This window comes from Anser anser (genome assembly GCF_964211835.1).
Source record: "Anser anser genome assembly, chromosome: 7".
Classification (NCBI taxonomy): domain Eukaryota; kingdom Metazoa; phylum Chordata; class Aves; order Anseriformes; family Anatidae; genus Anser; species Anser anser.
Genome location: NC_139727.1, coordinates 12940797 through 12968588, shown reverse-complemented (window position 1 = coordinate 12968588; position 27792 = coordinate 12940797). Strand labels below are relative to the sequence as shown.

At 38.5% G+C, this 27792-nt stretch overlaps 1 protein-coding gene across 24 annotated transcripts in view; it reads left to right on the top strand.

The window, feature by feature from the left end:
* Positions 1–27792, top strand: part of FAM13C (family with sequence similarity 13 member C) — a 133753-nt gene that overhangs the window by 87389 nt on the left and 18572 nt on the right. For 19 of the 24 annotated variants that reach the window (XM_083845251.1, XM_083845243.1, XM_083845250.1 and 16 more), the window contains 6 exons: positions 183–381; positions 7377–7498; positions 15913–15976; positions 21892–22042; positions 22417–22482; positions 27130–27340. In XM_083845251.1, the coding sequence (XP_083701377.1) occupies positions 183–381; positions 7377–7498; positions 15913–15976; positions 21892–22042; positions 22417–22482; positions 27130–27340 (813 nt within the window). The remainder of the gene's footprint in view (positions 1–182; positions 382–7376; positions 7499–15912; positions 15977–21891; positions 22043–22416; positions 22483–27129; positions 27341–27792) is intronic. The other 5 variants (XM_083845245.1, XM_083845244.1, XM_083845240.1 and 2 more) reach the window with 1 other exon arrangement.

Here is a 27792-nt window from a genome sequence, read left to right as displayed (position 1 = left end):
ACAGTAGCCTCTTACAGTCATTTTACTAATATATGCAATGTTTGTTTGGTGGGTAGGCAACAAACATTTAACATTAAAATTAAAACACCATGAATAGCTGAGATCTTGTTGATGTTCTTCATAATGTTTTGACAGGTGTCTGAAGTCCTGTCTGATGCATTTCATTTTTGTTTTTCTTACAGAGATGATGATAACAAAGAAAATTATCTGGACAACGCTGCTGTCTTAGGAGAAAGGCAGCTGCCTTTGCAAGACAACCAGCAGCATAAGGAGCAGGCAGTAACTGACTATGCTCTAAAGCCTGACATGGGCAACTTAAAGCTAAGAAAGCCTAAGCCCTTGGCAAAGCTAGAAAATGGAAAAAGCCATGAGGAAAGTCAGGTAAAAACTGAACTTACCAAGAGTGGGTTTACGGCACAGTGTCTGAGCAAACACACCTTTTGAAATGCAAAGTGGGACTCTGGTAATCTATGATGTAGCTATAACCCCACAGTAATCTACCCCAGTTTTCAGGGACCTGGAGTCCTGGAACCCTCCTGTAATGACAAGTAATTTCTTTGAGGCACGGAATTGCAGGGAGGGCTGTCTTGCGACTGTTGTCAGAAGTAAGTGGAGAGCATATCTGAAGATACACAAATCTCTCTCTTCAGATTTCCTGTGACTACTTGATAAGATTTTTCTGTTTTATATGACTGAGGATGTCTTGTACTGGTATTTTGGCTGCCCGTGGAAAGATTTTGTATATCCCCTTTATCTTACTTTCTGTTTTTCTCATCTTTAAGTAATAAATTTATTCCAAAAGTCTCTGCAGAGACTAGTACCAGTGCTCTGCCCACAGGCTTACTTGCATTGAGCTGAGGGGAGCAGAACTGTAACTTTCCTAAAGGCTATTTAAAAGACTAGAAATGAAGAAGCTTCTGCTGCTGACAGTGCAGGTACCTAGCTACATAGGCTCTAGGCTTACCATGCCCCCAGCACCTGCTGGAAGTGCCTCTGTTCTCCCCCAGTGCTTCCCAAGTCATATCTTGTGTGCAATGTAAGGGATAGAGCTCTTGTCCAGGTTTAACTCAGCTAGAAATATTCTCTTAACTAAGACTGTTAATGTTCACTTTGGTAGATTGGCAGCCCACACTAGGGAAAAGGCCCATGAAATGTCTGTATTTCATCTTTTATGTATAGCGTATTTGCCTTTTGTATTTTCTGTTTCTCCTCTGTTCTTGTTTGTCGATAGAAATTTGCAGTGTGCTTTCTGAAGTGCTTTGAACCATTCATAGCCCAGGAGTGGTTTTGGTCTATTTTTTGGGTATTCATTATTTTGGATGGCATCTGTTACCTTCAAAATCAGGAATTTCTTTTTGTATCATGGAACAAAAAGCAAAAGCAAATAGCATCCTAGTGGTATTATCACAGTCTCTTTCAGGATATCAACATTAGCTCTTGCCTTTTTGCATGCTTTTCCTGAAGTTTATCCCTCAGATGAAGTAATAACTTCTTTTTTTTTTTGGTAACTGTATTGTGTTACTAGGAAATACTGTGTAGGCTGCAGGTAGGTGAGGTGTGCGGGTTTACTGGCAGATAAAAAATAAGATTGGAAATTTTTCCCTATGAAGAGCAAGTGGAGGCAAATCAGGAAGAGGAGTCACGAGAAAGTCATAAAAACAGCAAGATCTGTCTCATAGATAATCTCTTGCTCTTTCAGCTGCCTGTGAGTCTTGTATGCCCTCTCCCTGTGTACATCATGCCTGTATCTCTCACTTGATGAAAGCTAATATAGCACAGATTTGCTGCTCCATGGTATTTTATGTGGCCTGAAGGAGTTAAATGAAAATGTTGATATTCTTTCATGGGAAACTTTTTGAGCATATAATTAGACTGCCATAAAATACCAGTGCAACTCAGATATGCAGTCTCTGGAAGGAAAAACAGTGTCAGGCAGATAATTTTCACATGACTCAAGGGCTTGAATTAGGAAAAACAAAAGTGGTCCTGTGCCCTCCTCCACCTCCCAATTGCTCCCATCTTTGTCATACTGGAAGAGGTGAGATGTGTAGGCACTATTTTATCCCACCTTTGATTTGCTGGGACTACTTGAGAGACAGGAACTAATGTAGAGCTTTGAATGCAATATAAAACAAGAACACAAAGCAAACATCATAACAGGAACTCCGCAAATTCATAGAGGGAATTGTATCCTAGTACTGTGAAAGACTTTTCAATGAATATCCTTATATCTATGCTGAGTTCAGTGGTGTTTGCAGTGTGGGAAAGTGTTTACCCCTTGGAATAGTTTACACAGGGAAGCTATTCAGGAGAAGGCATCTACCGAGCCCCTCATATGACATAGCCTTCATTCTCATTAGTAGGGATGTGCACACTCCTTGATCCCGAGTGCTTGCCTTGCTGCATCTTCAACTACCTGAAAAGCTTTTGTTCTTGAAGAAGCAAGCGCTTGGTTCATGGCTTTGTTTAAGGTGCCTGTGAAAAACAAGACTGCTTGCAGAAGTGCTCTGCAGAGTGTTTGTTTGTATGTGAGGGATTCTCATTGAGATCCTTGGTGTGTTGTGACCTTCAAAAAACTGCTGCAGCTGTCTGTGTTAGCAGCCCGAATCATAAGCTGGTTGCATCTGCTTCTCTCCATTTTGAAGCTGAAAGTGAGGTGCTGCTGTGTTTTTTTCTAGTAGCTCTTGGTTTTGTGCATATGGCAGGTTGTTGTTACCTGGGGAAGTGGGCCAGACTGATGCTTTGAAACACTGTGCAACTGCATATACCTTCCTTTTGTGAAACAGCTTGCCACCAAGCCATTCAGTGAGATAAATGATGTACTTAAAAGCAGCTGATGTCAAGCTGACAAACAGTAATATCTGAGTACTAGCATTGTAAAAGAAAAGTATGATGCGCTGCAAATGGTGATTAAATTGTTCATCCTCGTTTTCTTGAGTTTATTGATACTGTACTTTTCCAACAGCCTCAATTCCCCAACCTGAGTTCTCTGTGGCATAAAAAAAAGAGACTGTGACAATACTGCAGTGACAGTGTCTCTTTTACAGATGTTGTTCTGATAAGTCAAGAATGCTTGCTACTCACATGTATGTGTTATAAGCCTGTGAGCTGTATTTTTAGAAACTAGTCCCTTTAAAATTGGAACAGGCTTTTGGTAAATAAGTTTGCTGCATGTGTTGGAAGGATTAAAGTCTGTTTGGATGGAAACGATTTTGTGTGCCTTTCTGCTAGCGAGAATCCAGGGGATTTCCGCTGTAGAAAGGTCACTGAGAGGGAGCAGGTCTCTGTGCTCAAGTAGGGGAAAGATGGCCATCTTGGGGATTTTGAGCTTCGTGAGGCTCGGAAGTGTGTGTGTCTGCTGAAGTGTGATTTCTGTGCCTCTGATTTTTATGACACAAGTGTAGTACATGTGGTCGTGTCTTGATGAAGAAAAGGTTCTTGAATTTCCAGTGATGATTAACAGGACCAAGTCTAATAAAAGCGCAGTACCAAATGACGTCAGTTGACGAAACATCAACTGATAAAAACTCACTACAGCAAAGCTGTTTCTTGGATATTGCATGTGGTTATTTCTTTGGAGGCAGGAAGTGGGTATGGAGGCAGAAACTGAGTGTGGAGGTTGGAGCTGGGCATGGGGGCATCTGTAGATTTTCCAAAGTATGGAAACAGGGGCAGGCTGCTGGAATGTGGCTACAACTTTGTATTAGAGCTACCTGGGTTCACCATTCCACTGGTTTCATGAGCTCTGTTTAGTAATTCTGCAATATTTATCTCTAGAAAATCAAATTAATTAGGATTTTTGGGGCTTCAAGAGATAAGGAAGCATATGCTTAGAAAATAGTTCAGGCGTTTGGTGTGAGAACAGATGGTGAGGAATGGAAAGTCTGCTCTTCTTGCCTAATCCTTTCTCTGGTCACTCACCATTAGTACACAGTCATGAATATAGATTATTAAATTAATTCATCCTCTGAATCCTCATTGATATTGAGATATTTTTATATAATGACACTAAACGTACTAGCTAATTGGTATAACAAGTATAAGTTCAGTTTTTAAGTCATATTATTAAAGTAAATGACTATTAAATTGAAATGGTGGCTTAACAATAGATACCCAGAGATGGGAATGCTGAAAACTGCTGTGTGAAATTTTGTATTTTGAGTATAAACTTAAGTTATCAGCCTACATTAATTTCAGAGGACTTCCAGTATTAAAGTTGTGGTTTTAAATACACAGAAAACAAACAAACAAACAAAAAACAAACAGAGCCAATGTAAAGACAGTAGCCACACGAGCACGTGAACATATCAGGTTCCACTTTGTTTTTTACATATACTCTGTTTATGTTCAAATTATACCTCCTGTCATGGATTAAATCTGTTCAGTTCACTGTCCATTAAATAAATCTGCTTCTTTTCCTGTGTAGACTGATGATTTCAGGTGGGGGAGTAGGCACTTCTGCTCAGGACTTTAGTCCTGGCTATTTTCTGCATTGACACAGCACCATGAGGTATACCAGAGCTCTGGTCCCAAGTGCTGGTAAAGTATTCCCAGGGGCAGGAATCACAGTCAGGAATTTGCATTTGAAGAGATCTAGAAGTGTTTGTGTGTTGGGTAGGGCATGTTAAGGTTGCAAGGCACTTTTGGGGGTTCAAGAGCAGATAAGCTGCTGTGTAAACACAGCACAAGTTTGTATGTCTGTACCATCATTCAGATGCTGTGACAGAGATGGTTTATGATATGCTGTGATTGGAGGAAAACATTAAAAAAAAAATTAGCCTGTGAAACAGAAACTGATTTATCTCAACATGTGTATGATGGTTGTTTTTGGCTGCTTCCAAACCCATGTATTATTTTGTGTATAAAGCAAAACTCACAGCAGTGATTACACAGCACTGAGTCTACTCAGTATTGCCTGGAGATTTCCCTATTCACAAACTGCTTACAAGATGCAGCCTGACTAGAGAAGCCTCAATCCGTAGTGAAGAAGAAAGAAAATCATAGAATGGTTTGGGTTGGAAGGGAAAGCCCATCCCGTTCCAGCCCCCTGCCATGGGCAGGGACACCACCCACCAGCCCAGGTTGCCCAAAGCCCCATGCAGCCTGGCCTTGACCACTTCTAGGGATGGGGTGTTCATGTCTCTGGGCAACCCGTGCCAGTGCCTCACCACCCTGATAGTAAAGAATTTCTTCCTTATATCTAATCTAAATCTACCCATTTTTAGTTTAAAACCATTACTCCTTCTCCTATCAAAATAAATAAAAAATAAAATAGAAGACAGCTCTATGCTGTTTGTTTCATCTGACACAGCAGAAAGAGATTTTGTTGCTCTTAAGAAACAGTTGTCCCATCAAGGGTGATTCCCTAGGGTTTCTCTATAACATCATAACAACTTAACTTACAAACAAAACAAGTAAACAACCAAAACCCACCACCACCACAAAAATAATAATAATTAAAAATACAACCACCCCATGTATTATGGTCCTCAACTTTCTCTTTCACCTAAGAGAAAGCATCTTGAATTGTCATTTTCTTTCTGCTGATAGTTGAGAGTGGAAAAGTGGCAAAAAAAAAAAAAAAAGTGGCTTCTGCTGAAGCAAGTTTACCACTTGTACTTTATCAAATGCAGGTTTGGTTTAGCACTTTTAACTGGGCTGGCTTTTTGGAACTTAATAATTTAAACAGTCCAACACTGAGAAGATTTCAGCCTCAAGATAGAATTGCTAAACTTGAAAGGCCGTTGTTTTGATCATTTACATAGCACCCAAAGTTTTATTTTTGCCTGTATTAACAGCTGTTGTCGTCAACTTTTGAATTTAAGCGCATCTAAGCACAAATATTTACACTTCTGTGAAAGCAGTACACAGGCATATTTTTACAGATCTCATAGACCAAGTAGAAATTAATATTCCCTTATTCAACAAGTATCCTGGTACTTTATAAGAGGACTTAGATTAAAATAAATTGTAAGAGTATAGTTAAAATATCATCATAAGAAGGAAGTAAAATGCCAATTATTGGACTTTTTATTTATTTATTTTTTACCAGGTCTTTTTACAAGTTCCTTTAGTCCTTCAACATTAATTTTGAGAGGCAAGCACTGAATATTTCTCCTGAGAGGAAATCATTTAGGCAACTTTCTTAAATTTTATAACTTTTAGTAGAGTTTGCAATTTTATAAAAGAATAATTTACTTTTGTTTAAATAGTGTATCTGTAAGCAAGATTCATTCATAATATGTAAAGATAGAACAGGCTAAGAAGGAAGTGAAAAGCAGCCATGGTTTTTGTAAATGTAGAATGACTTCAGCACTCCAAATTCCCATCCGAGCAGTCCTATCCAATCTTCTGACTTTCAAGCTTGCATCTAAGCTTTGAGACTGGAGCAAACTCAGGAACATTGTTTTACCAGAGGAAGTGAATGTGTTGTTTTGCAAAACACATTGCATTTTAATTTTGTAAATGAGTAGAATAAAATATTGGCTGATAAAAGCTAATAAAGAAAGTAAAACAAACAAACAAAAAACAACAACAACGAAAAAAAAACAAAAAAACTTTGATTTGAAAAAACCTTCATTAACTTACCCCTTGGCAATGCAATGGAAATATTATAACCCATTTTATAGGTAAGGAAATTAAGACGTGCTAAATAAATTGTCACAGCCATACAACTGGTTTCTGAAAGCTTGAAGTCAAGTGTATTCCTTTCTAATTCCTTGTTCTGGCTTTGATTTGTTGGACAAAATTGCCTTTTTTATTTCCTTTGTGGCTAGGTGTCTGATGTGACTGGTTTTTTTTGTTTGTTTGTTTGTTTTAATTTTGCTCACTGATTTTCACTCCTCTGCAGAAATACTCTATTCATTAAGCTATGAATATGCTGGGGAAGGGAAAGAGCAATAGGAACAAGAAGCTGGGTAAACTTTACAAATTATATTTAAGTGAACTGAATTTGCTTTTGTCAGCCAAAATTTTTCTGATTATGCCCAAGCAATGAAATATTACCGACATGTGAATAAATAATTTCAATTTAAATGTAAATGTATATATAAAGCAAAAAATATTGAACTCTACATACAGCACCTTTTAGCTCAGATGCTTACGTATGTTATCTAACTAATAAACATCAAATGGGTTACAGTAGCTTCTTGTCTGCATTGGTTTCAAAAAGCATTTTACAGTGAATGACAATGCTGCTTTGTTTAAAACCTTTTCTACTCTGTGTTTTCCAATTGTTTCCAGATTGTTACCAAAAAATAACAGTGAACCACAAATCAGCATCCAGTTCCATAAGCTTTTTCTTCCTTAAAGCAAAATATTCAGCTGAGTTTGATCAGTACTGACAGGACATTCAACATTTTTGTTGCTTTCTGCAGGAGCTGGAGAGCTCATTGCCAGGCCTCTCAGACTGGCAGGAGAAGGAAGGATCCTCAGCTAATGACTATGCACAGAACGTGTCCTTCAGATGCCAGGAAGAAGTCGTGAGGTTTCAGCCAAGGTAAGCTTTTGGATAAGACAGTGCATTTCATTTCTGATCATTTCTAGGAAAGGCTAATTAAGTTGCTGCCTTTTGTATAAAATATTCAGACTCCTGGCTCCGAATTGGCAGTTGTATTCTGTATTTATGTGCCTAGAACTGTTTGGAGAAAATGAAAGGGATGAAGATAAGAATGCAAATTTCATCTTTCTTTAAACCCCTTTAATTTCAAACAGGAAAAACATCGTCAGATCAGAAATTTCAGTTCCTGTGTGCCAATGCCAAGTTTCAAAAATAGCTCAATACCCCCCCCCCCCCAATGCTGACTTGCCTCAGTCTTTCTCAGAGCTGTATTCCCACTGAGAAATGGGAAGCCACACATTTGATTTTAGCATGGGTATGTATACATTTACATATTGTTTACACCCTGAGCACTGTGGAACTGTGCTTCTTTCAATGCTGTGAAGGGTATTGGGGGGGGGGCGGGGGAGTGGGACACATTCAGATCAAGTGTTAGCTGGGTCTTGATTACAGACAACTCAGCAGATAATGAAGTAACCTACCTCTGGTAACTACTGGGAGTCAGAATTCCATTCCCAATCTTCACAGCTCTGCAAAAGGCTGGAAATGGGGCTTCACCTCACCCAGCTGACCTGACCTACCAGTAAAGGCATGTCCCAAGGATAAGATTTAGCTCTTACTGATGGGCTTGGACTGTGTAAATAAGGTCATGCTCTTCAGAGTCATCAGTTTTCAGGGTACTCCTTACAGATTTCCCATGCTCAGGTGCTGGATCAGCCCTGCTTTGCTGTGCACTTAGAGTTTCAGGCAGGTGAGCCAGGACTCTCTGATCTCTGTTCTCTGCCCGAAGGTGCATGACAGCCTTGGTGCTGTGAGCGCTTCCACTGCAGTGTGACAGAGGCTCTGGCTGTCTTTGGAGGGGACTTGAGCAGCAGCTGTACATCCTGGAGGTGATCAGTGGGTCAGGACACAGCTAGTGGACACACAGAGCTCATTGCCTCCAAGGCCTGTCTCAAGTTGGTGCTAGGTCAGTTATAACAGTTGCCATCTAATGGTATTTTGGTGCTTTATGTGAAAGGAACCGGTTGCCTTCATGACAGCCTTTAGTAGGCAATGTTGTAAATGATTTTAATTTGTGCACTCAAAGGAAACTTTAGCAGAATGACCAACCATTTAATTAGCTTTCACAAAGAACTATATTCACTCTCCAATGCTTGTATCTGCAATTGAGACACTGCAAATCCTGCATATCAGAAAGTGTTTCTAATTACCCCTAGCCTAGGAAACCTGCCTTCTACATCTCTGGGAAAAACCTGCCTTCTACATCTCTAAGAAAAAATCACATGGATTACTTGTCAAGAGGAGAATAGTGAGTTTGGTACCAGAGAGTTAGACCTACATAACGCTCTGCTGGTAGGATCTCTGTGTTAGGATAGATAAGGAAGTAACATTGATTAATTTTGACTGGTGACAGAAACATAATGAAAAAAAGATGGACTTTAAACATAAAAGCCATAGTGTGCACGAATTAAACGGCAACAACAGCAAAATTACCCTGTGCACTTGAACTGTTTGGCCTTTTCAGTTTGCCTGGTATGAAACTGTTGCTTGCTATGCTATTTACTTGTTTAACGCCTGGGTAGTTCCTTAGGAAGCTGGCTATCCACAAATGCTAAGTTTTTTAAATAGTGGCACCTGGATTTATCATGCTAAGAGCTGTGAAAGCTTAGTCATCACATCTCAGTTCTGGCCATGTCTTAGTTTGATTATTAAAACAAAATGGAGGTGACTTTGCTGCCAAAAAAGGGACTTTGAGCGTGGAGTGAACACACATTAGCTCACGGTCCTTGGCCTCACACACACACCTTGTATTCACTTTAGCTGTCTCAACTTCCCCACCACCCAGCTAGGGCAGAGGACTTTGAATTGCATATGATGAGGTCAACACTTTTCAGTTTCAGGGTCACTCTGGCTGGTGACTCCTCTTAAGAGTCACCAACAGCTTGCCTCATCTCTTTGCCAGCAATAGGCTTTGATTGGGCCAGAGAGTCATTTTGTGCCCATGTCTCAGCTTGTGCAGATCACTGGCTGCTGTGTCAGGATCACAGAACTGGCTTGTGCAATGGGCTGTGAAACACAGCTGCGAAGCTATGATGTCTTGCCTTGTTTTCTGCCTTCTCTGCTCTGGAACATGGCAAAGGTTAAGTATTTGGGCTTGGGAGCAGACAACGGTCATAGTTAGATTTTGACAGAATGCATCTGCTAGCCCTGCAAAACTTGAGTTTCTCTACCTTCTAGCTGAGTTTTGCTGGGTTACTGGTAAAAGTGAAAGTTCGTCACAACATTGCAACTTCCTAGGATACACAACTCATAGACCAGAAGCTTTCTGGTCTTTTGAAGAAGAGGAGATGACTGCATTACTGCAGGCGTGCCACTACTATCTATCAGATGTGTGTGGGGAGGATAGGAGAGGAAGGATTTATTTGTCTCAGACTAAGGTGAATTATTTCTAGTAAGCTTTGTTGTTCCTTCTTCTATAATATAATTTCTTCAGATTGCTATAGCTCTGTAATTAGCCTCATTGGAGTTTAAAATCTAAATACATCTGAACTGTACGGAGTTTTTGAAATCTGTTCTAGTCAGTGCAGAACCAGGTCAGTTTTAATTTGACTAGATATGGATAAAAAACTGCTGAGATACAAGAAACTTTTGGGCACAGTCCCCATTTAGCAGAGCAGTCTAAATTCAGGGTGACGTAACACAGTAATTTCATAAACAGATACGTGACAGAAGAGCAGAACTCGCAATGTAAGAGAAACAATTCATAGAAATAGGGCACAAGTGCATGCGTAGATTGTTTGGGTGGAGGGGTTGGTTGCTGGTTGGGTGCTTTCATTTTATAATGACTCACAACCACTGAAGCAGTGAAGGAAAAGTTAGTGGGATTTGAGAGAAATAGGAGAATAGACTTGGTGAAGAGATTTAAGGATAACTCTATATTGCATTTGAAACAGAAGAATGAGGGGATATTGTCTTGGTCTTGGCTAAGCTGTATTTGCCCTGTGAATCAAGGGTTTTAACTTTGAGGTGTTTATCATGCATGATTTTATGAAAATCAGCATCAATTTAGAATATGAAATTCCATTTGTGTAGATGGAAACCTTTACATTTTATTAAAAGAACATGAATTTTTAATACTGTTGCCACTGATTACATTGAATGCTGCTCTAGTCATTGTGTGTAGTTGGGTTTGGATAAGAGTGTAATATAATCTGCACCTCTGGGAGATAAAAATTACATGCAAGCCCCAGGAACAAATGGTGCAATAAAGAGAATCGTCTTTTTTAAAAGAGAACAGGAAAGCATGTATGATTTTGCATGATTGCAAAAAGCTGCTCTTACTGATTGCCTTCTTAAAGTCAATCAGCAAAACTGATCCAGATTGCAGAGCTGTGCCCGCAGTTTACCTGAGTGGAGGATGGTGTTATCTTCAGATACTTGTTACACAGGCGGGGGGCTGAAGCATGGGACTCCTGGGCAATGGGAATATCAGTGTTTCAGAGAAGTTTGTGTTCCAAGTCAATGGGGGAACTACATTTTTTTTTTCTGACAAAGAAAAAGTTCCCTCTGCTTTATATTCCCCAAATAAAATAGAAGTGGAGCGGTTTCATTCAGTAGGACCCAGCTTGTCCCTGGCTTGGACTGTAATTTCTGCAGAGGTTTCAGGATAGCTGTTGCTGTCAGACCTACAACTCTTCTCCAGGAAACCTGGGAATGCTGAGAGCCCTGGGCTTCCCTGGATCTGGGGCTCAGCCAGAACCTCCCAGGATGTCTGTGCCCCCCATGGGAGGCTGAGCTCTAGCAAGGCTTTCAGTAACAAACTTTTTAAGGCAAGTAGCTTTTGAGAGTGCAGTTCAAGTGGTGACTGATATCTTCCATACTTTCTGCTGAACAGATACATCTCAGAGATGTGTCAGAAAGAGCAGGGAAGATGCAGAATTGCTGATGTCCCCATACCATGTGGCAGAGCCTCATGGGTGAGGCAGGGCTGGGGAGGCTTCACTCCCATGCAGGTGGCCAGGCAAGCCGGGAGAAAACCTGGCCATATTCCCTCCGATCTGGCAAAAATTCATCATGACCAGTCTGTGTCTGTGCTTACCTCTGTGTCAGCAAATCTTGATTTGCTGATAAAGCACTGTTTTGCTGGGAAATGATGGATCAGTTCCTAAAATCAGTTTCTTCAGGAGTCTTGTATTAAAATATTGATGTATAAGGTGCTAATGATACTTCTTGTATCAAGAAATGGAAAATCCACGAGCAAACTCTTGGGTTGCCATCCACTTTAAAAAAAAAAAAAAAAAGGTGGCAGTAGTGGTGGTGGTATGACACAGGGGAAAAAGAAAAAAAAGCATATTACTGTAGCCCAAATAAGGACTGTGGGTGAGTATGAGATGCACTCATAATAAGAAAAGCAGATAATGGTGGTCCACAGCCAGCCTTTAACTACTGCAACTTGAGACGGACAATGCTCTGCTGGCTCTCTGGATGTCTGCTTGCTCCAGCATTCAGGGACTGCCCATAGAGTAGCCTAGGATGTGTCCAAGCAGTCTTGTGCCCTTAGAATGTGAACTCTCAAAAAAACATCTTTATGTTAATCCAAAAGCCTGTTGTCATTCTGCTTTGCTTTTTAAGGATTCATAAGCCGGCTTTTTAAGCATTTACTTGCAGCCCTGTATGAGGTGGTGAGTATGTTTGAAGTTTGTAGTGCTTTTTGCCATTTGTGGGGCTCAGAAATGATGTTTCCATTTCCCTGATGCTGAGGTGTGTCGGTTGTGGGGTCTGCCATTCTGTGAACCCATGTAATGTAACCTCTGGATAGGCTGAGTCAGTCCCCTGATGTGGTACTGAGACTACATTTTCTGAGCTGTTCTTCTGACAGGCCATCCTCACAGTGGGCAGGGTAAAACTGATAGACAGACTGGAGATGAGGAAGGAATATGGGTCCAGGACAGACTGAAAGTGAATCTGGAAAAGAGGTTTCAATCCACTGCACAGAATAGAGTTTGCTTTCAAGGAGTTATCACTAGTGGCACCTCTAATGTATTACTTGGCCCAAGATGCTGAGCGCATGTGGCACTGTGGTGCATAAATGTCTCCAGAGAATGGTGTTAGTGTAATCCAGGGTTACACGGGTTTAAACATACAGGAATCTAGTCCTAATCCGAGGTAGAACTGGGAGGAGTGTAAAGGCTGGAGATGTCAAGATTATAGAATGTAATGCTCCTTTCTGGTTTTAATCTGGGAAATAAGAATTAAATTTGCTTAGGTTTAAACATTTTCCCTAGTTTTTAAAATTGTGTGTTTTTATTTGAATTTTATATGAGTTTAGAAGTGGTATCATGCATAATTCAATACTTTACATGTTTTGATCTGTTTTTTTAAACAGCTCACTGCTCATGCAAATTCGTCCTCTCCTTGAAGTCTGTTAGGAGCTCTGTTATGATAATTAACATTTAGATTTTTTTTTTTGTTATGTCCACAAGCTTCAAATGTACATGTTATTGGATTGAATCTTAGTCATCTGTGCCATAGCAGAACACAATAATTCTGCCAAAGCCAGAGTTGCCAGACTGCAGGAAGGGTGAGAGATCAGGCTTTTTATAGTTTGTAAAGAATAATGTTACACATATTTGAATAGTAGCTATAGAGAGAATTACATTTTCATTATTTTATGTGACGTCAATAATACAAAATAAGGGTTGCCTGCAATTATTCAAAATTTCAGCTGCAGTTCAAAATAATTTTAATGTTCTCAGTACAGATGGAAAATTAGGGCTTCTTGCTGCTGCTTTTGAAGTTAATGGATAATTTGTGATTGACTTTTAATGAGAGTAGGATCCAACCCTTAGTTATTAAATTGTAAGCCCTTTGTTGCCTGGTGACAATCAGATAACCTGCATTTGCCTAGCAGAGTGGTTAATCTTGGTGAAAACAAAGAAGCACACCCCCAAACTCTATAGAATAGGATTAGCTCAGCATATATAGATTGCTGTTAATGTTTTTTCACACAAAAATGGTTATTCACGTTAATGATTTCAGAAAAAGTATTTAGCATCTTCTGAATCCAAAGAACACAAAACTAAGAACATCTTATTCCAGTATTTTCAGTGAAATAAAAAGAGTAAAATGCAAGACTTCTGCATCCCTAAAACAGTAGACAAGTACATCATCTCGAATGAGAGAGGTAGTACTGCAGGGATGCTGTAAACTTTTTACCCTCCAGAGTGCAAGATTCATGAGTGATATAGCTGTGAATTATGTAGAATATCATCCTGCACCTATAAGAACTGCTGATGTCCTTCTTTAGCTTTTTTGTTTTCTTTTGCTGAGGTAGGCTAAGTTCTGCTGCATCTGATACACCCTGAAGAGTCATCCAAATAATACCAGAAGAGAACAAATTTGACATGTCTTTTCTTCCTTTCCACTTGTCTAGCACTTGTTCAATGTAATAAATCACTCTAAATATTTTTCACTTCATTAGTGGATTGATTCTTCAGCTGCTTGTAGTCTTGCAGGTCCTTCCTTATATGTTATTAAACAAAACTATGAGCATTTCACTTTTCCCTATTCAATTAGTTCTTTGGCTCCCCATGGTATTTCACAGTCTTGTAAAACTCTTTTCTGCTGCCTCATACTGTTGTCGCTGCTGCGTAAAAGCTAGAGATAAGTTGTTAGGCATTAATCTTTTTGCTTCTGTAATTTGGTTTTCCTTCTGTTCTCTTCACATTATAGAGATGTTTGCTATTCATTTTTAGGAGAAATGGCACAAAGGATATACATGTGGAGAGCTATACAGACATGTAGATAGATGCTGGTACAACAGTCAGCCAAAGGCACCTTGCTGCTTAAGTACCTCCAGCAATCTCTCATACACTTCTGAACAACGTATCTTCACTGAGGTGCGGGCTGGCTGGCCTGTGAGGCCTCCCATGCTGGTGCTACATGTACCACCACCAAAATGACTCCTTTTTGTTCCTACAGAAATTGCACATCTCAGAGCCTTTTTGAAGGCAAGTGGATGTTCATTGTGCTATAACTATCATGTGTATTTTAGTATAGAAAGTTTTTGTGGCAGACTTTGTGCACATTTCAGTCTTTAAATGCGTAGTAAATCTATGAAGAACTATAGTTCTTGGTAAAGAACTACACAAAGGACTGTGTATCTCTGTACTTTGTTGTCTCTAGAGACTTTTAAAACTGCTTGGTTTTGCTGGGATGAGAGTGAGCACAATAGGTTGAAAAATATGAATTATTTTGTTCAAAGGAATCCGGGTTTTGTAATGATTTTGATCACATCCACAAGTGAGTTCTTGCAGGGACCAGTCTTGAACAAATATTGCCACCTTTTCAGCAATGAGAAATCTCATTCTCTGGGACAGCAATGGTTTTCTTGCTTCAGCTGAATGCTGTTGTTGCAAGTCAACTTGTGATACACCCATGTCAGTCTTCGAAGTTTTATGTGGAAAGAAAGCCTCTGCTTTGGGAAATGATAGAACTGTGGTATGAGGCTTTGCAGGTTTCTCACCTAGTGCATGGCAGGTTTTTATTAGGCTTCAGTTTCATTCCCTGATAGATGCCTGTAACTAACCCTGAAGCTGGTGTGCGTGTGGAGTCCTAGGATATGACTGCATCTGCCTGGACATGGCACAATCCTCTCACTAGCTATAGTCAGTGGGAAGAGATTTTCCCCTTGCTGGTCCAGGACCTTCCTTTCCTATTTCTGCATGGAGAAGTGGTGATAAACTGAGAGAAAAGCAAAGCTATGGACACTGATGGCTGCTAAGTGAGAGTACAAAACATGGAAATCTCTATTGTTTAAAGGTTTTCCAGCTCCTCATGACAGTCTGGTGAGTCTTTGTGAAATTTGCAAAAGAGAACTTAAGCAGAAAGTTGAAGACTGGGAGCCTAAAATATCATCAAGTAGAAATACGGAAAGATTTATTCTTTATGGCTCTGATACAGGAAAACTTTTGTTCTTAACTTAAAGCATGTAGGACAAATCGTACTTAGGTTTAAATGTTTGGGCTTACTTTTGGCTTTAACCCTATTAACTTATGATGCTGAGAGCCAATCATGCTGCTGCAGGACTCTTTGTATGACAGAGTGAGCCCACACTTTAAAGTTATAGTTTCCAGGTTCTCATTCAGAGTTTAAATATATTATGTAGAATTCCATAAAATCACCAGTGTTTTTTGCATGAGGTATAAAATACAGAAGTAACTTTCATAGAAATGTTATTTTTTGAATAAATATCCTGTAACTTGCAATTTATGTACAGACATGATGAAAAGTTTGAAATATTTGCAGCACACACAAGCAATTTATTGAGTGAAAATTCTTGTTTTATTTTGTAGGCTAGATCAGAAAGCATATATTTCACGAAAGGAAGCAACTGAGCAACTGCACAGCTTAAGTGAGGTGAGTGTAACCAAAAGTTGAAATATGGTGTTACAAATTTTGAATCAAATATTTGTTTTTTGTTAATTCTCAGCTCTTGGAATAATGTAATCACTTGTGAATTGTAGGTTAGCTTTTTAATGAATCATTCTAGTCGTGTTTTTGGAGAAAAGCATAATAATGTGATGCGAGACTACTATAATGTTTTAAAAGTTGGAAGCAAGAGATTTTAAAAATATTTTAAGTGAACTATGCTGCTTTCTATCTGTGATCAGAAAAGAATTAAACATTCAGTATTGACTAGATGAAATGCCATCTTGCAAGAACGTTTGATTTTTTCATCATATTACAGCTTAAATATGTTCAACCACCAATTATGTTTTGTTTAAAAATAAGATCTCAAGGTTGCTACATCCTGTATAAATAAACTATGAACTGTATAATGTAGTCTGAAAGATAGGCTTGTCAGTAGGAGGGGAGAGTTGGAGGGAAGAGAGAAAGCAAGGGAAGTCAGATAACACCTGTGACACTTGAAACGGGAGCTTTTTTCATAGTGATTATGTCAGGAGCACAGCATGAGAGTAGTGCGCAAAGAAACTATGTGTGTGACCATGGATGAGCCTGGGCTAAACTGTCACAGTTAAGGCAATATACGGAAGGCCAAAAACAAGTTGTGCAATAACTGAAAATGTCAAACGTTATAAAGCATCTTCCACAAACAAGGGTATCTGCATACTAGCATAGACCAAACTTAATACTTCAAGATAGTACTGCAAACATGCTTGGACTTAAACAAGGAGCAGACAAAATTTTAAGTGTAGACTAAGATGACAGTAAAGGCAGGTGGAGAAAAGGAAGTCTATTCCTGTCAAACCATGGAAAAACAGCTTTGTTTGTGTAATGAGCCACTGAATATCTATGCCTATTAATAGATGCCTGACTTTCATTAGGAGAAAACCACAACTTGTCCTTTTGAAGGAATTCAGACTTAATTTTCTCCTTACGTTTAATTATTTCCTGTGCATTTGTGTCATCGTTGTGCAGCTCACTGTTGAAAATCCTGATAATAACTAGGCACTTTCTGCGACCAATATAAGGGAGTATTCTCAGCACTAGTCAAGCCAATTAAGGTCCTGGGAAAAATTACTAAATAATCATTTCTTCTGAGAAGCTCCATTGCAAACGTCACCAGAATTTCCAGAACCAAAATTGGTGAATCATAAAAAATCCTGAGGTCAAAGGCACCCACAAGGGTCTTTGAGTCCAACTCCTGGCTACACACAAGATTTAAATTACAAGATTTAAAATTCTTGCAAAGGATTCCTTAAAGGCTAAGATAAAATATTATAATAAAAAGAGTGTGAGATATTAAAACAGATAAATAGATCAGAAATTAAAATAAAATGCAAATCATTTACAGGGAATGAGCAAGAGCTACATTCTGGTGCTAACTTTCTTTTGCAAAATCTTAGATTGTAGTATATCTCAGGTCTCCTTCAAACCCAAATGGAAATGTGCCATTAGAAAACAAGTTCCCTTCTTGCATCAGAGAAATTGTTGTCTCTCCTCACTGGTCACCTGTGACATTATACAAACCCAGGGCATATCTTGTTCTATCTTAGAGTTGCTTGTTTGTTCCTCGTAAGGGAAATTTTGAATTGGAAATGTCAGTTGCCTCAAGACACAAGTATTGCCCTAGCAGATACCACAGATTTATTTATATTCATATAAAATACATCTATCTTATTTTAACCTCAACTCTCAGATTAAAAGGCAAGGGAGATGCTTTTATATGTCACTGCTCTAGCTCTGCTTTTAATTTCCTTACAGTGAGGAAATTGAACGGGCTGATATTTGTTCAGTTTCCTTTCTGTATGAATCACTTCAAAGGCCATTAAATTCTGAAAGCTTGGATTATTCTCCTTCTCTGCCCCAGCTGATTTCATAGATCCAGTAAATCTGTCAGTAAACTGCATATAGTGGAATAGCTGCCTTCCTGTCCCAGGGTGGGCAGGAGCAGGCCCAGGGGCAGGGTGCAGCCATCCTGAATATTCAGAAACACAGTGTGGGGAAAGGCAGCTTCAATTTACACAGACTGCACCAAGCCCAGGCTTTTCTGACACTGGGCAGGGTTTATGGGAAGGGGCAGACCCATTCCCTTTCCCTCTTTCCTCAGTTCCTAAATTTACAAGGTCTTACATTTCCACAGGAATCAGATGAAGCAGGGAACAAAATTATTTCTAACAGCAATGGCTCTCTTTTGGCCATTGGTAGCTATCTGCTTTCTCTGGGAATTTGCTGTGAGCACTGATTAATTAGCAGGCTTAATGGTACCATAGCCCTTACTGCAACAAGGGAAATATTGTTGGGCTGTGAGGCTCCATTTGGTACGTTGTTTTCTCTTGGGATGCAGCTCCCTGGTCATGCTGACTGACACAGCACATAGGGCTGATGTTACAGGGCCCCATGCAGGAGACCTTCAGCTGGAGAGGCAGGTACTGATAGCACCAATTAAAAAATTAAATAAATTATATATATATATATATATATATATATATATATATATAAATCTATTTCAGGGGTCTTACATTCATTGCCAGAGAATTTTGGTGATAAACAGGGCACATTTGTTCATTCAGCGTCACATTCTCCAGAGTGATATAGCAGTGTGAGTATAGGTGTGTGGTATTTATCTTTAGATATAAGAAGTTATCTGTCATCTCAATAATTCCTTGCCCTAAGGCCTCAACCTTTGATTTTTAATAATCATTTGCTGGAAAGAGAGATGGTCAGTGGGTACAGTCTACAAACTTGCTGGTTTGTAAAGATGGTTTCTTTACTACAGGTGGAGCTTCCTCAGCAAATGGCGATCCTTTTGTATTGTTCTTTCTCCAGCAGACAAGAGTACAATACTTTAATGACTGTGTTTTCTTAAAGTGGTAGCAGGAATCACAAATAGGAATTAAATACCACACTGCATCTCTTTCTGTTTTCCTTGGACTTCTTGTAAATGTCTATATTTTTCCATTATCTTTGATCTGCAGTAATGCAGGATTTTGTTTCTTCTTCCTCTAGCGGAATTGGTATAGCTCAAGTTCTTTGAATTGTCAATTACTTTAAGAGGACAGCGAATATAAGAAACCCTTTCCCAAGACAATTATAATTTTTTCTTTTTCAAATTTGCAAAATACTGTTCTTAAGAGGTGACAATATTGGTTTTCTTTCCAATAAACTTAAGGATCCATTTTAAATATTAATATGTCCTTTCATTTCTATTAGCACGAATCAGGAATTATTGCATAGCACTAGTGTTAGGCACCAGAATAAAGTTGGAATGAGCATCAAGTCTGAAGTATTTGAGATGAGGTTGTCAGCTGCTATAATATGCCATAGCTTAAATTTCTTCAGTGATACTGGTTTTCCATGGAAGAATTTACCTAAAATTATGACGGTACCTGCCGTGACCTAACATTTCCCTCTCTCTTTACGTATTGTAGCTGTTTGTATTTGCTTCTAACTTGTTCTGCAGATCCCAGACTGGCAGGATCCACCTGGCTGCTCGGCCTTTGCCGGTACTTCAGACAGCCCCTCAGAGAGGGGGAGGGCAGGCAGCAGGGTCATCCCTACCCTTTTGTAGGACCCTCCTGTTGCTTGTGAGCTGATGACCCTAGGCAGATTTCTGCTTGGCCGCTGCTTAAAACTGTCTGTACGTGGACAGGTGGTGGCTTTTCCTGTATGGTGTGCTGTGGCTGCAGTATAGTACTCAACTGTGTTTTTTAGGAGTAAGATGAGGTTGATGGCATACTCCAGATTCATTTCCCTGGTAACATCAAAGCGATAAAAGTTTCTTACTCTTTTTGTCCCTACATAAAATCTCTGTCAAGGGCATATTCAGGAAATTATAGAAGGTATTTCTATCATTATTATATGGTGTTTTTTTCAGTATTTGGCAGGGGCTGGAAATTTGCCATCCACCCACCTTCCAAAGATGGGTGAAAAAACATCATATAAAACTCAGTATAAACCAGCTAGTGAATTAGACCACAGGCATTGCTGAAATAGTGTTTAACAATATAGTCTGTGTGAATGCTTTTATACTGAGCTTGCCATAAATATTAATGTATCATAAGAAATAGTGATGCAAAATATGTTTTCTTGACTTGGGAATTTTTTTCTCAAATGCTGAAGTCCATGAAGGTTACATGTTTTTGTCAGTTATTTGTTTATGTTCTCCTTACTGGGAGACGTAGAGACTGGGAGACTTAGAGACTCCCTTGCAAACTTTGGAAGGGTGCTTGCTAAAGGTCCATGCGATAAGGTCAATGCTGGGATCAGAATTCTCACTAGTGTGTAAATTGTATAGTTACTGTAAAACACTGCCCATCTGCTGTGGTAACTCCACAGCCACACTGGGTCTAGGTGGGGTGAGAGGTTGTAGAAAATGAGGCCCGATGGATCATGAAAACTCTTCAAGAACCAGTGCCATGGGTGCCCATTCAAGCCAGCATACCTAGTTTCACAGGAAAAAATCACTTTTTGCTTTTTCAAAACTTCCCTATTTTGAGGTATCTCCTTGAAAGAGCTACTTTCCAATCCCTTTTCACTGCCTGAATTCTATAAAAGGATCAAGGCTGAAAGTCTTCTCTTCTGTTTTCGTTCAAATTCATTTACCTTCTTTAAGAAAAAAAAAAAAGGCAAAAAAAAAAAAAAAAGGCTGGCATTCTTGGGCTTATAAAATGGCTGTATTACAATTAAAGTAATGCACAAATATATTAAACTACTTACTAAATAGGTGATATATTCTTACACAAGGGAAATTATTCCAATAAAGAAATTAATTATTTCTTTAAATGAATCAATAAATTGGGTTCAGAACTTTGATGCAGTAGGGAAAAAGGAGCATTTTAGGGTATGAACTTAAGGAATATTTTTTTATGTTATGAGTCAGATTTTTTTTTTCAGAAAATGCTCTTTACAAATATGTACCATTTGAGTGATTTAACATTTTATGTATATTCTGAATGTGCCAGCTGTGTGATTATTAAGACAGCCTTGTGTGTTTTTGTTTTAAGCTGCAAGCTGTATTTCCCTTGAGAAAGGGGAGCTGAATGCACGGGATATCAATAGTGAGTCATTTCGCCCAGTTGGATGGTGATTAGGGCTTTCACAGCATTTACATCACAGCAAGATGCTTGTGTCAGATTGTACAGCTGAATATCGCATGCAGCATTAAAGATTAAAATGAGAAATGGACCAAGCAGGACACAGTAGCTGGAAGTGATGTTATAGATAATGGGTCTCATTCCCATTGATTTGTCTGTAGCAAGTGACAATGATCTGTTAATTTTGCCTTTGCAGCAGATTGGAAATGATCTTTTTGCCCTGTAGAAGCAGCAGCCGCCTACATAAAAGCAATGTCTACATAAAGAAGTATCTCTAAAAAAGCCAATCAAAAAAAATCTCTTCCAAGAATCCCATGAGGGAGTGTATTCTCAGTAACTCTTTGTTCACTGCTGTGTACTGCACAATAGGCTGGAGAGGGATACCTTTTTTTTTTTTTTTATGAATGGTGAATGGGGAGGGACATAATATCATCAGATCGTGATGTCAGCCCAATGAATGAAATACTTGCTTAGTGTATTGCCTCAAGACCAAGAAAAGGGACACCATCTCAATTTGCCTTCCTAGAATAAATTGTCTTTTGCTGACGATGTCATCTTTCCCACGTGTCACGAATAATCCATTTAAATTGGGACTTAAATAACCAGAAGTGAGGAAACTCGTGGAATAGTGCGTGTTTGTTCTCTTGCACATCCTCTCAGAGCTGCTAGTGGAACACCCCTTTGCAGGCGCTTCTGATGGGCTCAGTGAGTTGAAGAGCTATCTCTGTATTTTGTTATTCTCTATCTAGCCCAATGTTCTGCTTTTGTCTGCAGAATTCTTTGTTGAAGCTACAAGCCCTCGAAACCGATCTGTGCTCTGCATTTCTGCCAACCCAGGAGGAAACTCCTCAGCTGCCGGCACCCAAGGATCCAACCCCTTCATCAGTCCAAACCAGTGTGCATCTTGATGGGGCCAGTTGTGGAGGTAAGGGATCGTGTCATGATGTGCTCTCATTTGCAATTATAAGAAAGCCTTGTGACTTGCAGTTCAATCTCAGATTTGCAGTCCTCCGGGAAACAGTGCAGAGCTAATGCAAAGCACCATTTCCTGATGCAAATGCTATGTAATGCAAAAAGGGATGATACCTGTTAAAAGAGCAGAAATGAATGTCTGTAGTCCTCTGTTTTTCTGCAAAGGAGTGGTACTTTTCAGACAGATTTTAGGAATCCTGATTCCTTTATTTTCAGTTTAAGTCTGTAATTTGTTCAAGTAAATTTATGCTCTTTATTTCCTATGTCTGTATTGTGTGAGATCATCTGCCATATCGTGTAATTCTATTTTTGTCATTCTTTTGTCAGACCAATATCACTTCATTTCTGCTATTATTGATTTTAGTTTAATGCATCAGCAGAGAGATAGTGAAGGTGAGTTTTTACAGCATGTGGATTTTAATCATTCATGAGGCTTTATTTAAAATTACCAATGTGGGCAAATTGTGGTGTGTTATCTTTCCCTTTTTCCTCAATATGGAAATCAGTCCTTGCAAATAAATAGCCCTAAGGCTCCGCGCTATTTTTGTCAATTCATAGCTTGTAGTCATTGGGCTGGCAGAGTCGTGATGCTCAGTAGAAGAGGAATCACTGTTCGTGAAAAATAGGTCAAAGGCAATATGACTAATACATCTCATAGACAAGTGACATGAATACACAAATACCTAAATTGTTGACCACATATGGTCAAAATTAAGGCAGATAGGTAAATAATCCCTTTGCAATTGACATTTAATGTCTGAATAAATGCTAGATTCAGAACTTATTTCAGAAACTGTTTGCTTATAATTTTCAGCAAGAAATAGCAGCAAGTTATGTACCTAAAAAGATCACAAATTATAGTATTCTACTTAAGATGTTCTACAGTTTGAGGTTTGTGTTGGGCAATAAAGAGAAATGGTACGTAGAATCCAAATTATTATAAGACAGAAGGAATGTAAAGAATACTCATTTCTTTAGCTTAAAAAATGGGTGGTTTTGCACAGTGAGGCAAATACCTTAATGGCTCTCGGATACAGGTATTTAATTTTGCAACAGTGCTATTCCTTGATGTGGATCTGAGGCAGAGACAAATCTGTATGTATGTATGTATGTGCAAAAATCCACATTTTGCAGCTTATCCAAAACCTGCACTGACTTTTTCCTTTATGACAGGGTGAGTTTTATTTCCTTTTCCTGTCATTTACTGAACTATTTTGTTCTGTTAGTTTCGTAATATATTGCTAGGATGAATTGCTAGGCTTCCTTTGATTATTTTGATTATTTTTTCTCTTTTGATTTGATTCTGTTTTAATTTAAAGTGTTCGTGAACCCCTACTTTCTATCTCTTATGTGCCTATCTCCCTCTACACATGCGAATATTGGATGATGTAGCATTTCTCTCTTGTAGTTCAGAGCATGCTCTGTAACTCTGGCAGTTCAAACTTGTGCTTTAGATAAAGCTTACTTATTTAATAGATTTCAATGGATTCTCCTTTGTGGTAACACCTGTTTTGTGGTTAGTTTGCTTGTTTTTAATGACTTTCTATTTTTTATAGATGGAGCTAGTTTTAGTTCTGTCTCTTAAATTACTAATGAAATCTTCTGAAAGATGCAGTTTAGGTACAGTTGCCACGTGGGACTGTTTGTTATTTTGGGTTGAACTTGGACAGAAGTCCAGAGATTTGCATCAGGCTAGAAACAAACTTTCTAGAGGATGTGCCATATACACTATGTCCCTAGTCATTAGCCTTTGCTTAGTGAATCAGGCAATAGAAAAAAAAACTATTTACAATGTACAGATGTGTTATTTTAAATATAAATATGACTGTGTAGTGCATTTCCTTTCTGTTGTTTCATGTCCCAGACAACAAAAAATTCAAAAAACATATGAATTTATAAGTGTGGTGAATGAAGCCAGAACAGTTTAGTAAAATGACAGGCTATTTCAAGACACAAATTTTAAGTGATTAACAGTAACTCTTGCTGAGAAATATCAGCAATTTCCAGTTTACTTTTGGATATGGAAAAAACTTGAATTAGAGCTGGCAGAATAAGACTATACAGAATTGCAAGGGGGGGTATTAAGCAAGGTTTTTTTAAAGGGAAAAAAGAAAAACAGATTATAAATTAGAGTTTTGCATTCAATGCATCTGTGGTATAGTATGGTCGGGACTAAGACAGTTCTTGGGTCCATACCAAAGTGGTATAGTTGCATTAGTTTGCAAACATTAGTGGAGCAATGCTGTCAGGAGGACCTGGTGCCAAGGAAGAGGAAGGACCCTGGCCTTTGGGAAATCTACCTGGCAGGAAGGTTGTCTCCTTTTCATCTTGCTAGCTGGATGAAAGGACCTCCTCAAATGTTGGGCAGCTCTGTTTCATTTTACACTGGGGTTGCTCCAGCCACTACTCGTCCTTTGGATTTACCTTGCGGAAGTGTTCAGTTTTGAGGGTGTCCTGTTTTGTAATTTCTGAGACTGGGTTTGGCCTACTAAAATGGCCTGGTTGTAAATGTGCAAAGGGGCAAATGTCTGTGACTGTATGGCTTATCAGTAATACAGACTGCCTCCTGTAAAAGGAGAATTCATCAGTCCACTGGAAATCAGAGTTCAAACGCTGGAAAATTTTCTCCTGCCCCTATCATATACAGACCGGCTGATTTTTTTAACATCATTTTCCTTTCACAATATGGAGACAGCTACTTAATATGACTATAAAATAGTGTCTTCATTTTATTAAGAGCGCATAAGAAATAAATAGTGAAACTATTCTTAGCCAACATACTTCACAGTGATTATATGTTTATGGAAGTTCGAAGATGGTGAAATAAATAAAAAAGCCTGTTCCTTCTCATTGACAGTATTATTTTTCAGAAGTAAAAATATAAGAATAAATATTTTTTTTTAGTCTTAAAGACTAGGGGAAGATTAATTGCCAGAAAGTAACAACACTCTTGTTTGCAGAACAGCTTTTATTCTAGTCTTTATCACTGTATGTTGTCTGTGTAAATAATTTCCTTTGATGACTGGTACAATATTGTACCCTTGCCTTCTCCCAGATGCCTTTCTGGATCTATCTTTGGAAGGACTTGAATCTCATACTCTGTTTAGAACTTTTGGGAGTTGCTCTCATATCTTGGAGAGGTGAATCTGACCTACAGATCAGGAAGTACCTAGAGGAAAGATGCTAGGTTAGAATTAATGATCAGCTACATAGTCTTATTGTGAAAATGCTTAAAATAATTATAATTAATTATAATCAATGGTGCTGTTAAAGTAAATGAACACAGAGGTACAAAAGTCACACATAACTTTTGCATGACTTAAACTAAACTGTGATTATACAAGATACAGCTGGACTTTTGTTGTTGGCAAAGCAAAAACTGTTGGATACTGCCTGATAAAATAATATTTTAGGCCATTCTAACTATTATTTTTGAAATCAATAGTTGATTTCTATGAAGGGTGCCATTTAGAGCCAGTTTGTCCCCAGTGTTCTGGTGCAGCAATAAGGACTTACAGCTTTAGAGTCTATTGGGCAGAGGTCAGAAGAGATATATTAAAAAAAAATCCATTAAAATCCTAAAGAAAATAACTGCTCACTGCGGGATTGTCTTGTCCTATGCAAAAAGGTGAAAATGCAAAGCAAGTGAAGATGAAAGAACTTTTTTAGACTTGCCTGCTCTTCTGGGAGTAAATCCACATACAGTTGTTTTTCTGTGTACTTTTAAACATTTATTTAATAAAAAGATTCTGTGAAATGTATTAAAGTGCATGCTATATTACGAACATAATACTGACTAGAAATAGCATGCATGCTGCCTGGAAATATAAAATAATTGATATGAATTCAAAGGCTGTATGTATATATGGTTTTAAAGGAAAAAATAATGTAGCTGATGTAAAATGTTTTGTACTATGGAAACTGACATAGAGGAATCTGAGAAGGAGCACTTTCTTTGCTTTAACATATACTTTTTGGTCTCATGGGGAGAGCTTTTTATGAGGATACGGAGTTTCTCCATAGAAGTATAATCTGTTTTCAAGCAGAATTATCTGATAGTGAAAATATCAACTAGGTTAGATCATCTTCACACATTTTACCCACTGAGGGGTGAGGAAGAAGATTCAGTGGTCCTCCCTATTAGTATACCCAGGAACAGCCAAGGGAAGATGAACAATTGGTCTTCCATGGAGGTAGGCTCTGTAATGTGCCCATCAGTTTCCTTGTTAGCCATGAGTAGAATCAGTGTGATAAGGTTCACCAGTTCCTACTTTTTCAGACCAGAATAAATTATTTTGATTTCTAGCTTGACCATTTCTATAAAACAAATCTTACCTTTTGAAGCACCTGAGGTGAGGTTTCCATTTATAGTCAAAGACAGTATTAACGTAGTATTGTTACTGTGACTCCTCCAAGTAGCAGTCACTGTACATTACCTTGAATAACTGCTGTGAATGTTATTTTTTGTTATTGCTGTTTCATATCCAGTGTTCTTCAGACCCATATGTATGTTATTGGCAAAACTTAATGAGATTCTCCAGGATACTGCAAGCAACACTAGGGATTCTTAGCATCAGGAAATACTGTATTTCTGTTCTGGTTTTCTCTTGACCAAGGGACAAAATGCTAAATTACAAAATTAAGCTTGTTTTGTATATTTATCTTCTGCTTCAGGAATGTGGCTTTCAAAAGCAAAGAGATTTATAAAAAAATAATGCTTCTTTTCTGGGAAACTCTTCATCTTTATATTATACTCCATAGTTTACAAACACAGCCACCTACCTTCTCTTCTGGAATTTAAAGATACTGTATGTCAAGTCAGTAACTGTCCTTTCTATTTTCTCATCCTCAGTATTATGTTCAACCTGCATGTGGTACTTTGTTCAACTATTTGCTATGTTTACTTTGACTACTTAAGTCTTTTAATACTTCTGTATGTATAGATTTGTATTTATGTGAGTAACTAAATATCTTGTGAATGACCTTCAATCCATATTGTTTTATGTGTTTTTTTTTGTTGTTGTTTGTTTGTTTTACTAGAGCCTTTACCAGCCCAGAGAGACTGGCAGAATGACATGGACAGCAGCCCACAAGAACATCACTCCGTAGGGACCAGTCGACTGCTGTATCACATTACTGATGGAGACAATCCTCTTTTGTCACCACGCTGCTCTATCTTTAGCCAAAGCCAGAGATTTAATCTAGACACAGAGTCTGCCCCTTCTCCACCAAGTGCTCAACCTTTCATGACGTAAGAAAATATATTTTAATTCTTACATATTTTAAGTACAGTGCGTGATCTCTGACTCTTCAAATTTCTCAGTTACTTCTATGTCATAAATAAGAAACTTTCATATTATAGTGTATTTCAACATGGCTAATTTGCAATACTGGAAGTGAGATCTAGCATTTTCAGTAATAACACAGTACAATATTGTTCGAAGACTTTGTTAATTATAGTTAGCAATGACAGTTTTAAAGGTTATTTAGTAGTTAGTCTCATAAGTGAACTTAAGGTAGAGGGAATTATCAAGGTACTAAATAATAAAAAATTAATCTGTAATTAAACTATAGCTTGTGTCATTCACTAGGTATGAGGGGAGTCACAGAATATATGAACAGTCCATATCAGAAACCAGGGTATGAGTTTCAGTCAGTGTTGTGGTTTAACCCGGCCGGCAGCTAAACACCACACAGCCGTTC